We start from the raw sequence: 12,569 nt of genomic DNA, 5'->3' as shown, positions 1-12,569 counted from the left end.
AGATGCTTTGAAAGGTTACCATTGAATGTTTGATAAGAAATTAAACAATTTATGCTCTTCAAGGCTAGGACAGGGCGATAATTCCCTTAGGACTTCTGCACAAGGGAAAGTATATAGTAAAAACCTAGGAAACTTTCGTCTAGCGGAATTGGAATTATTGCTGCATTTTGCACCAGTAGCTGCTTCCCCACTAGAATGGCCTGATGACAAAGTGTATCCTTTGGAAGAGGTATCCGGTAGAAATATGAGCTTAGCGTTTTGCCAAACTCTATCTGATATCCCCTTGAGACTATCTTCAAAGCCCAAGAAACAGGCACTGAATGATGCCAAATGTCTCGAAAAAGTAGCTGGCAACCTTCAAATGGAACATTGTCAGAATATTCATGCTTTTGGAGGGGGAGAAGTGGGGGCAGTAACAGCTGAATGGAAGCTAGATTTGTCTGGCATTGGGGTCCCCTGGCTTCAACCCCTTCCTCTAAAGGGCTGGGAATTGCCCCACAAAGATCCAGGAAAAAAAGCTATTATGTTTCCAAATTCTCTTCCTCTTTAGAAGGGTCAGAGAGGAGTCATGAGCTTTTTATTCTCAATCTCTTCACCATCTGCTCAAGCTGCTGCCCAAAGAGCTTGGATCCATCAAAGGGCAGTTTCTTCAGAATTTACTTCTACGCAGTGTCCACCTTCCAGGAGGGCACTCACAGGTGGCGACCGGCTGCAGTCACTATAACTGAAGCTGCAGCAGAAATACACAGGTTATCAAATGATACATCCTGTAGGAATAGGACCTGTTCCATGATAGCCCGGATTCCAGAACAATTCGCTCCTTCATTCATTTGTTCTCCAAGGAGATATTGAACCTTGTAGGTACTATTGGTATTGTTCTTATGGAGATGTTGGAAGCAGCATATGACCTCTTTATAGCACTCTCCACTTTTTTGTCTATAGAGTCTGGAGGCAAGGCATCTTCAGAGATTATAGTATGCCCTGACGACAGGCCAGCTGTGAGGTTGTCAACCTCCACAACCACAGGAAACTTAATAGAAAATGTATCCAATGCCTAGACCAAAATCTAGGAAAACTGGCATTATACATTTCCTTGCACTCATGAGAGATAAGACGAATAGCTCCAAGTAATCAGTTACATTCTAGCTCCAAACATTGGCACTGCATGAAGAAATCATCTTTCAGCTGAAGGAATAGGAGCCAGAAACAGATTCACCTGCAAATTTTACTCTGCAACCTCTGGGCCTTGAATAAAATGGCCCTTTTTCTCCTTGTCAGGATCAGTTACTAAATTGTTAGTGTTGGTATCCAAGGCACTTTTGCTGGAGGTGGGCCCTCCCTGCTTTAAAAGCTGCTTCCACTGCAGCCTCCTAAGTCATTTGTTGTAAGGTTGCCATCTTTGGGACCTCTGTTGATGGTCCTGCAACCTCATCCACTGAATCCTCCATAAGATAGAAACACGGAAGAAATTGCAGTACAGAGGGGAAGCGTTACAGTAATAGTATTCTGCCCACAAACACTGCAAAACGCCTGTCACCAGGTATAAACAATGTCTCCTTTGAAGGCAGCTCTGGGCAAGATAAAAACCAACACATTTCCTGTTTCGGCTGGTTTCTAAGCAACCAAATCTTGTTGCTACCATTGCGGGAAGTGCCATATGAATAATAGTAAATATGCAGTCTGGGACAAAATAAAAATATCACTGGCAGAAATCTTATACTGGTGTAAAATACACAAACCTCCACACACATTGAGTGCAGAGGTTTTTAATTTTCATGCCTGGCTTAATAAGACCACTGAGTGAATCTTTTAAGAAACTGCAGCATGAAATATTAACAATCCCACCTTCTAAAGTAAGGCGGTAGCGACAGATCCTGGAAAAAGGAGATTGCTATAGCTAATCCCCAATGGGGGGAGTATGTGTATTAAGTATAAAATACAATTAAGTATAGGACTAAATAATGTCTTACTTGCAAATCAGCTAAGGGAGTGTACTGCTTCCAGAATGCTAAAAACAGGAAGTGTTGGTGTAATTTCCTCCCTTTAAGGGACTGCTGGGTAAATTGCAGCCATGTTAGAGGACTTTTTTCAGCTAAGAAACTTCTCATTTGTAATAACTGTTCAACAAAGATGGCAAAGACATAATGGACCATTTGTTTCAATAAAGTATGCTTCCAAAGTGTTCGATCCCTGCACTGTCCTTGTTGACTAATACTATTTTAGACAGCAAGGTGATGGCACTTAGATTTGCTGACACTAATTGCAAGGAGTTCCAGAGTATTCTCAAAAGCTCAGTGGTCCTTTACATTGAGATTGGGACACTTGTCCCTGCTTCCTATACTGGGGTAGCTCTTTAGCACTGACAATGAGACACCTGGGGTAAGAATCATAGCCTACTTAAAAAAGCATATGAAACAAGTATCTTGTAAACAAGAGAAAATTGATATTCCTATTATCCTTACTATCCATACTCGAGAGCCTATTGATCAATTTACTAGAGATTACACATCTGTCAAAGAGCCCACCTCTTGCCTTGAAAAATACTGGTTGTGCCATCGTGCTGTTTTCAGAAGGCACTGAGCTGCTTATATTTTGTAGTTCTGCAGTCACCAAGGTCGCGCTTCTCGCTTTGTTGCCAGTTCTTCCAGCACTGTGTAAGGGGGCACAGAAAGGAGTAAGTATAGTAGGACATCAATCATATCATTTATATTGCAGGTCGTGTCATTGAAATGACCAGATATCATCAAGTACATGTGAATAAAGTACATTCCTTTATGTTTCAGTACATCAAATGTAAATCTCTATAAAATACAGTGCTTGGGAGGCTGGATGTGGTTGAAAAAATAAGTTTTGTATCTTGGGGCTAGACTATGGAGAGGTGTGTGTCCTCTGCAAATAAACTTTAGTTGCGATCTCTATCTCTTCTTCACCAGATGCTACTTGGGTACTTTAATGGCGGGTGGCATAGGGTCTTGTTATTAGAGCCTAAAAATACATCATCAGCATAGGTTTAGAGTTTTTGTATTTTGTTAATTTTTCAATTTGATTATTGACATCTCAGAGTGTTTCTTAAGTGCTCTTTCAGAGGTTGTGATAAGAACATATTCTAACTTATCCCATGACTCAGCATTGATAAGCCTTGGTAAATCAGACACAGAAGATAGCTTCTCTGCAAACAATGGATCCTCTTTGAATTATCGGTTTTCATCAGCCCTGCCTGTGAGGATGAGATTTTACTGTTGAAGGGCTAGTACTCAAGGTCTATAAGGGAGCAGGCTTATGGAAATATCTATAGATTTTCTGTACCTAAGTCCATAAACAAGGAGTGCAGATGATGTGTTGGTTTTTATGACAGTTTGATAACAGACTAAGGGCCAGATGTACCAAAGGATTTGACCCATTCTGTGTATATGGGAAAAAAGCTTTCGTACATATGGCCCAAAGTCCTAATGAAGCGAGAGTGCAAAGGGCACTGCGTGCCTGTAATATTTTATAACAAGTATGATGAAACTAAAGCAGTAAACTGGATGAGATGTTCAAGGTTTTGCATAGTTCATGTTGTTTTATTCCATGCACTCGATATTTTTGGTATTTATAGAATGACATTATGGTTTCTTTTGAAGCCTGTAAGTTTTAGAAATTGTCACATAGCAGTTTGAAGCTTACATTGATTTTCTATTTAACAAAATATAGAAGCATTAGTATGTTTACCATGTAAAAATGACATGTATAACATTTTAGTTTGTCAATTTTCTACCCTACAGGACACCTTGGTTCAATGGATGGGGCTTTAATCTTCCAAGAGGCCAGTCGCTTCTAGACAAGTGGAACCAAATCCCAGAGGGAATTGATATATTGATGACACATGGACCGCCTCTTGGTAAGTGTGGCAAAGACATATTGTAAGTGTATAATGAATGCAAACCCATTTATTTTAAAGCTGAGAATCACTAACTCAAAAATGGAATGACATGAAACATTTAAATATTTTAATAAGGTGTATTTCATGTAGTAGCTCCAACGATGCTTTTATTAGATTCTGATCTTGTGATTCTTTGGACCACAATATGTAACTGCCATCTATGGCTCGGGAGGAAAAGTTGATAACTGTTTATTGGTTAAAATGTTGTGCTGTGTTATGCAAATGTTAACATACGTTTATGTGCTTAGTGAATGCGCCACTTCCTAAATTATCTAGGTTTCAATAGCAAAACACCACTATTTATACCTGTTCATAATATTAGGTATTAGAACTCGGGTTTTAAGACGTTTATCTTATTAATATTCTGTATATTTACAGAGCACACATTCACCTATGGTTTATTGGTGCTGACTGATAGAGAACTGTAGGTGATACAATATGAGAGGAATAATCGCTGACAAAGTAAAGGCCAGTTCAGGTAACCATGTATTTAACGCTTTCCTGAGAGTAACCAAATCCGATTGGGAGCGGAGCTCATGTGGTAGGGCATGCCATCCAGCTGAATCATTGACCCCAGAGTTTAGCTGCATTAAAACATGGGCCTACTGGTAAACCTACTGAAGATGATCTCAGTGCCAGTGAATGAATGGTTTTAGAAACTCATTTGGAATCAAACTGAAGGGTCAGGTTTTGAAGTGCTTTAAAATCTGTTGCTTAGTTTTCATATTTAATCTGTGGTTTGACCGTAAGCCAGTGGAGCTGTTTCAGTAAAGGTGTTAAATGGGTTCTCCATCGAGCTTTAAAGATCTCATTTAGGTAGGTCAAGATACATTGTGTTTGAGTAACCTAGAATTGAACCAATGACTGTCGCCATAATGATTTTCAGTGTCTGTGATGAGGAACATGAAAGCATTTATTTTATATGTGTACATTTATATATATAAATATATATATACATATACACATACATATATACTAGAGCATGAAGAATCACAAGAAAGCAACAGCCAGCCAGGGCAACAATCTGGATCCCAAAGGATACAGTGAGACACAAGAATATGAAATATCCATGAAAGACGTGACTCAGATAGATGGTCTCACCAAAGAACAAAAATATATTTCCACTGCAACGTTTCGGCTTCCACCTTCCTCAGGTAGAACAAGATGGTTTGCGCAGTGACTGCACAGCGGACACTGCTGGATTTTAAAAAATGATTTTCACCCATAATGCTTTTTGAAAATCCAGCAGTGTCAGTAGTGCAGCCACTGAGGAAACCACCTTGTACTACCTGAAGAAGGCGGAAGCCAAAACGTTGTAGTGGAAATATATTTGTATTCTTTGGTGAGACCATTTGTTTGAGTCACTTCTTTCTTTGATATATATCTCTATATACATATGAATATATAGCTTTATATATATATATATATATATATATATATATATATATATATATATATATATATATATATATATATATATATCAAGGGCTACAAGACTTTTCGCTGCTACTTTGGGTCGAGGGAGAGGTCCCATCTCCATTGTCCAGAACTGGTCAGCTGACAGAGCCTGATTTGTATTTTTTACTGCTATTTCAGTTTTGTCTCTTTTTAGTTTTAACTGGTTGTTTCACATCCAAACAATAATAAAATGCATGATGTCCTGACATTTTTGCTGTGAAAGGGGCATTGTCATCTAGACGGAGCAGTATCTGGGAATGCTGCCCATAGTTATGTATCGAACAGCCTCTGTTAACCAGCTCATTTGTTAGAGGTCTAATACACATGTATAAAATAAGTGTGATAATGGCCGTCCCTTTGGTGCCTCACATTTTACTCTAATTGCTGCTGCCCGAAATGGGGATTGCTGCACTGTCTGTGATCTGTTCTCTAAATATGATGTTAACCATTTACATGGAGTCTAAATAAGACCCTCACCTGGACATGAGGTTGTAAGATTTTATGATCTATTGTGTCAAAGGCTGCGGATATTTTATGTAAGATCACGGCTGAGGTAAAACTCGTATTTTTGTGTTGTGTCTGGGATGAAACCCATCGTCTTGTGATCCAAGTAGGTTGAATTTTGGAAATGAGTACTGATTTATTGTACCACATGTGCCTCCAATACTTTAGCTCAGTATGGCAACAAGTAAAAAGGGTGATAGTTCTTCAATATTATTGGGTTGTCTACATGTTTGCTCAAACTTTTCAACCAAGCAGCAGGCCGTAAACCCAAATCCAGCTGTCAGTACTCTATTCAAGAAGATGTTACATGTCATCAAAGTAAGAACTTAGCAACTGCATCTGGAATTTCAAACTTAGGCCAAGATTTACTAAGGCTTTGCACTGATGCAAAGTGGTGCAAGCTATTTGCTTTGCTGTGCAGTGCACACGGTATTTTGTGCTGAAAATGTGCCCCTTTCTCAATGCCAAAACCTCTTTGAGCAGCTTGGCATGCTTTGGATCAAGGCGGTGTGACTGGTGTGCATTAGCACATAGCCCCACAGGTTTTGAAGCAAAGTTTGACCTACAGAGATAGCCTGGTCGGACTCTGCTTTAAAAACTACTACCTACTTAAAGCACGCACAAATAGAGGAAATGTGTTAATTTCTCCCAAAAACTGACACATTGTTTATGTGCTGAGCTGCACAGTACACATCCAACACATGACACATCCAACAAGTGGGAAACGTCTAAGTTTGTCTACATATTTGAATTTATTCTGGAAGGGTATGCTTTTAGGACAGCTCATGTGCTAAACAGCTCACGGTTACCTCTGCACAATGGTGTGAGACTGTGAGTCGAGTAAGATAGCCTTATATGAAAGCCAGAGCAGGGGGTGACAGCCACTTCATGCTAGTGTTGGTAGTTATGCAGTAAATTTCCATTTTGCGCTGCATCAAAAAGTAGTAAATCTGGGCCAATATTTTAAGGTTGATTGTTGATTTTATTTTTTCTTCTCAAAATTCATTTTTATATTCAAGGTGACAGAACTGAAAGGGTTGAAAGTAGACAACTTGAAACAGATGCCAAGGAGATAAGAGTAGAGATTATAAATGGTATCCACTAGAGACCTTGAAGGTTGCAGATTCACCACAGGCTCCTTCTGACTATCACGTCCTCATTCCAAACTGACCATTTGTACTAAATTTGAGAGCACATCACTCCTCCAGTTGTTGATCGTAATTCTTAACTTATCATGTAAGGCCTTGTCTTATTCAAACTATTTAGTAATGAGAACATGATATATCTCTTATAGGAGCTATTAGCCCAGAGCCAAGACTGTAAAAAGCTGGAGATGCTAAGATGCAAATATGAAAGAAAGTTTTTGGGGAGTTAAAGTGGGGGACAAAGAGCGTCTAGTGCGTACACGAGTCTAGCAAGAAATGTGACTGAGGCGGCCTTTGAAACTTTCAGAAAGGTATATCTTAAAAAGCAATAATTTGTGGCTATGTACCTGGCTAAGTGTGCCAACAAAACAGAAGGGTGGGCATACTGCAATGTATAAAATTACAACGACGTTCCCGCTAAAGCACCTTCTCGGTTTTGTCTCCGTTGCTCGCCATGTATTCATTCTAAGAACTACATTTCTTGTGAGAAGTAAATGTAAATGAAACTTCCTTTCGGTTTTTTCTTCTAATATGCTTATCCTTAGTACGTTTGAATCGTTGTCTGTCTTACAGTCCTTGTATTGCATTTGTCCATTGTTTAAATAAATAAATTCATAAAACCGTGCCACTGAATATCACATATTCTCCGCATTTCTTAAAGGGCGTGCACCCAAACTCTACTGCAGCATATTACCTCACTTGTAATTTAGACTCTTCATTCATTGTAATAAAATTTAGCCAAGTGGTGTCACTTGAGCCTAACGTCCGCTGTATCTCCGGGAATCCTGCAACAGTCTGAAACAATCTTGTAGTTCTGGAAGGCGATAATGTATTCATAACTAAGTGTGCAACTAGTGCATGCTTTCCTTAGGTATCAAAACGTGTACTTGATTCCGTTCGCGCCTCTTCATAAAAGCATTTAGGTGTACAGGGAGCAGGAGTACTCTTTTATGTACTCTTACATGCCTTTGTAAGTCAGCCTTGGAACTTCCAGTTTCCTATTAGTAAAATTGCGAAAAGTTCGCAGTTATTTGTTTGTACTTTTTACATATGAATATTACCTTTCTAGAATTTTGTGTCCAATTCACAAAATCTTGTAAGGGTATGTAAAAGAGGACTACAGGATTATTATTTTACGTTCCCTATAGTGCCTTTGTTAATACGCCCCATACTGTGCATCTCTTGTGTTGCATCTCCCCCTCAAATGATTATGAATTTGTAACCTTTTCTTTTACTTTGAACAGCACTCTGCTGTATCCAATAACTGTGTTTTCTCTGTACGTGGCGCCCCTCTTTAAAAAAACAAATCAGATTGAATGGTAATAGCATTTTTATTTCAGTATGCCAACAATCATACTGCATAGTGCAGGCGCCTCCAACCTTTTCTGTATAGTGAGCTACTCATCGAGAGCTACTGATATTATTAGCAGTGTAATAGTGTCCACATCAGACAACATTACATTAGTGGCCACCATTTGCAAGGCTACTACCAGGTTGCTATAAGCGTTCACCTCTGTGGAACAGGCATGGTTTCCAGCAGTAATGTAAAAAACAAAAAACAAATGCCAATATGAAATTACTCTACATGGGTCAAAATCACAATGCATCTGTCGCCAAGGTAACCACATTTTAAAAGGCCTCAATGCCTCATGATTTATCACTCAAATATCAGCATTAAATATATTTTGGAAATTCAACCATGAGGTCTGAAAATAAATATATCTTCATCTCCAGTTCACACACTCAGTATTGGTATACATTAGTTATTTCAGCAGAGCTTCTAATTCAGTAGGTTTAAATGTACACAGGAGGACTACTTACAGGTAGCTAGAGAGCTACCAGTAGCTCACAAGCTACTCTTTGGAGAAGCTTTGCATAGTGCATTCCAAATGTGTCAGCGCTTCAAGAATTGCAGACAAATAAACAATGCTGTGCCTGTCTTTGTGGGCTTGGTGAGAAAAATGGAGCAGCATCTGAAGTCTAGGCATTATATTAGACAATTCAAGTTCCTTTTTTTATTTACACATTTACTCAGAAAAATACTTTTTATTGGGTGTATGTTGGACCTGGCCCTCTCTCCAGGGTCATCCCAAAACTCTTTGCCTTCACTATTCCTGTTTTCTGAACTCATTTGTGTTGGCTTTAGGACCCTGCACAAGTCAGCACTGCCAACCGGTGGTAAAGTGCTTGTCCTCTTTCTCTAAAATATGGTAAAATTGTCTTACACCTGATTGGTGAATTTAATTGACTTGTAAGTCCCTAGTAAGTCCTAGTTAAGTGGTATCACATGTATCCAGGGACTGTGCATTAAATTAACTGCTGCTAGTGAACATGCAACACTCATTGCGCCAGCCACTAAAGTAGCCTTTTAAAACATATCTCAGGCCTGCCACTGCAGCTTGTAGTGCAGTTTTAAACTGCCATTTAAACCTGGCAAAATAAACCTTTTTCCAGCCTTAAACCTTTTTTTTAAATACATGTTCGTCACCACTGAAGTAGGCCCTAAATATATAAGGTAGGGTGCCTTGTATTTAAAAGGTAGGACGTGTTTTTAAGTTTTACATGCCCTGGTAGTGAAAAACTCCTGAAATCGTTTTTCACTGCTGCAATGCCTATCTATCCCATAGGTTAACACTGGGTTTCATTTTTACATTTAACAGTGATAACTTAAATTTTGGAGCAGATAGGAAATAGATGTTTAGTTTCAAATGAATTGTCATTTAAAATCCTTGGATTTTAAGTCACAATTCTGAAAATGTCACTGTTAGAAAGTTGGCATTTTTTTGTCCTGGGTCACATGACTGGGTGTAGTTGACCTTTGTGTATTCATCCCAGGTAGTGAGGCAAACCGGGACTAGGTGCTGCAAAGATGGTTGCAGCAGAGCTGTTTTCTGTCCAGTTAAACAGGGGCTTCCTACGCATACGTGCAACCACACAGGCGCACACACACACACACACACAAACTGTCACACACACGTACTCTCACACACATTCTCACACAAGCGGTTGCCAGTAGGTAGTTAGTTATAGTTAGGACCTAGTTTCCATAGGAAAAGTTTTTTGGTTTTCTAAATGTTTTGGGGTGATCCATCAAGCCAAGGGGTGGCAGCGGGGTAAAAAAAATAGGTGTTTCCAATGTAATTTCCCATAGAGGTTTTAGACACAACCACAGCTCAAACTGCTGAATGGAATTAAACCAAATTTAGCAGAAAGCTAAATTTTGATCCAAAAGGGGTGCTTTTTGTGATTTGGTGTAAATCTGTTGAGTAGTTTCTGTGATATCAATGGAGGAACCCTTCATGGGCCAAAAATTGCCCCAAATTTATTTTTTGGTTTTGGCCGATTTGTGGATCCCCAATGTGGGGGTTCAGTGCACCCCTATCCCCCTCTTCCCCCTCTGTATGAATCAGTGACGGTTTCGGAGGCCAATGAAAAATAAATACACACACTAATGCAACCAATCCTGCTTGGGCCAGCACACCGAGAATAGGCCAGGACCTGCGGCCATCCCTGTGGCAAGCATGACTGAAGGCCGTGTGTGGCATGGGGTTGGCAGCATATGGGAGTTTGCAGTAGGGCCTGGCCAAAGGCCATGGGCAGCGTGGGACTGAGTGCAAGTTGATGGTTGAAAGGCCGTGCAGGGTGACAGGTTGGCAGCAAATGGCCAAAGGTTGTGGAAAGCGTGGAACTTGATGCATGCAGGGGTTGCCCACTGCCAGGCCCTGCAGCCAACCCATGCTGCACACGGCCTAAGGCCATGCATGCCCCCTAGTAGGTAGTTATACTTAGGACCTAGTTTCCATAGGAAGCACATTTTTTTTGTTTTGCTAATAACTTTGATTCAGTGTGACAAATCTTCACAAAACGTTCAAAACTAGTGTGGCAGTCAATTCAGCTGCTATCTGGAAAGTTTTTGGGTGATTCATGAAGTGGAAAATGCCAGAAAAAAAGGATCCCAAGATGTGTTTTCCCCATGCAATTTCCCATGGGGATTTTGAACATGATTATAGCCGGAACCGCTGAACAGAATTACACCAAATTTGGCAGAAAACTAGACCTTGGCCCAGAAAGAGTGTTTTTGTAATTTGGTGTAAACCTTTTTAGTAGTTTTTAAGTAATTAAAAAATATATATATATATGTATGTTTAGGAATGCAGAGGGTCTGTGGATCAGACACATCTCGTGAGATCTGATTGCCTGCCACCACTTCATTCAGGAAGTGGTGGCCCTGGGGGATGGGATTCCTGGGGCAAAACGTGTCCCAGGGAGGGGGACATGTGTCCTCCCACCCCCAAACAAAATTGCCAGACCCCAGGTGATGGGGTCCTTGGGACCAAAATGGGCCTAAGGAAGAGGGCTGTATGCCCCCTTCCCCTTTAGAATATGGTTGGGCCCCAAGCCATGGGGTTCCTGTAGCTGAAATCGGCCCAGGGAGGGGGACTGGGTATCCCCTCTCCCCCATAAATATAGTGGTGGGCCCTGGGCGATGGTATCCCAAAAGCAGGCCAGGAAAGTGTGCCTTGTGTCCCTCTCCCCCTAAAAAATGTGCCAGGCCCAAGGGATGGGATCCCTGGGGCCAAAAGCATCCTGGGGAGGGGCCCTTAAGTTAGGTGTGTTTTGTGAGGATGGCTCAGGAACTGGCCACAAGCAAGGCCTTGTGGCCAATTCCCTTCTGCTCATGGCTAATGCCCGTGAGCAGCGTGGGGTTGACTGCATGTGGGGGGTTGGCCGCAGGGCCTGTCTTCAGGCCAGTCCCTGAGCCAACTTCCCCAAATGCAGCCAACCTACTGGCCCACTTCCTAGGCCACTTTTGGCTCCAGGGACCCTATTCCCCGGGGTCCAGTGCTTTTTTTTAGACTAGGCCCTGCAGCCAACCCCCTCACTTCATAGGCTGAAGGCTGCACACGCAGTGGTTGATTTAAGATATAATAATTAAATATCACTTTACATAAAAAAAACCTAGAAATTCACTGAAAAACCAAAGATTACAGGGACCTAACAATTTGGAAATAGCATTAAAAAATCATATGAATTCACTGAAAAAAACAAATGTTAAAAGGGCGTTATAGTCAGGAAACAGAATTTTAAAGAAACTTGGACATTCACTAAAAAAACAGAGGTTACAGAGACATTATATTTAGGTTCAGGTTTTACACTCACAAAACCATAGAAATTCAGGGAGGCATGAGGTATAGTTACCTGCAATACCTCTACTGATAACTGCTGAATTTCTATGGTTTTGTATGTATACAATCTGTACCTAACTATAACGTCCCTGTAACCTTTGTTTTTTTTTTAGTAAATGTTTTGAGGGCATGTCCCTAAGGGTGGCTAACCCCTTCCTATGTCCACTCCCTTTGGGGAGGGGGACACAGACCTAACCCTATTGGTCCCTGTTCTCCAAACTTAGATGGAGAATTTAGCAAGGAGGGGGGTCACCTCAGCTTTGGACACCTTAGAGGTGGTCCCAGCTGAGGTGGTCACTCCTCCTCGTTTTCCCTAATTTTCCCACCGGACTTGCTGTCAAAAGTGGGGCTTTG

At 40.8% G+C, this 12,569-nt stretch overlaps 1 protein-coding gene across 3 annotated transcripts in view; it reads left to right on the top strand.

The window, feature by feature from the left end:
* MPPED2 (metallophosphoesterase domain containing 2) overlaps positions 1-12,569 on the top strand; it is a 602,895-nt gene that overhangs the window by 520,321 nt on the left and 70,005 nt on the right. For all 3 annotated transcript variants that reach the window (XM_069223473.1, XM_069223474.1, XM_069223475.1), the window contains exon 5: positions 3,765-3,880. In XM_069223473.1, the coding sequence (XP_069079574.1) occupies positions 3,765-3,880 (116 nt within the window). The remainder of the gene's footprint in view (positions 1-3,764; positions 3,881-12,569) is intronic.

The sequence above is a fragment of the Pleurodeles waltl genome, chromosome 3_1 (assembly GCF_031143425.1).
Source record: "Pleurodeles waltl isolate 20211129_DDA chromosome 3_1, aPleWal1.hap1.20221129, whole genome shotgun sequence".
In the NCBI taxonomy this organism is placed as follows: Eukaryota; Metazoa; Chordata; class Amphibia; order Caudata; family Salamandridae; genus Pleurodeles; species Pleurodeles waltl.
This window is presented reverse-complemented; position numbering and strand designations above follow the sequence as displayed.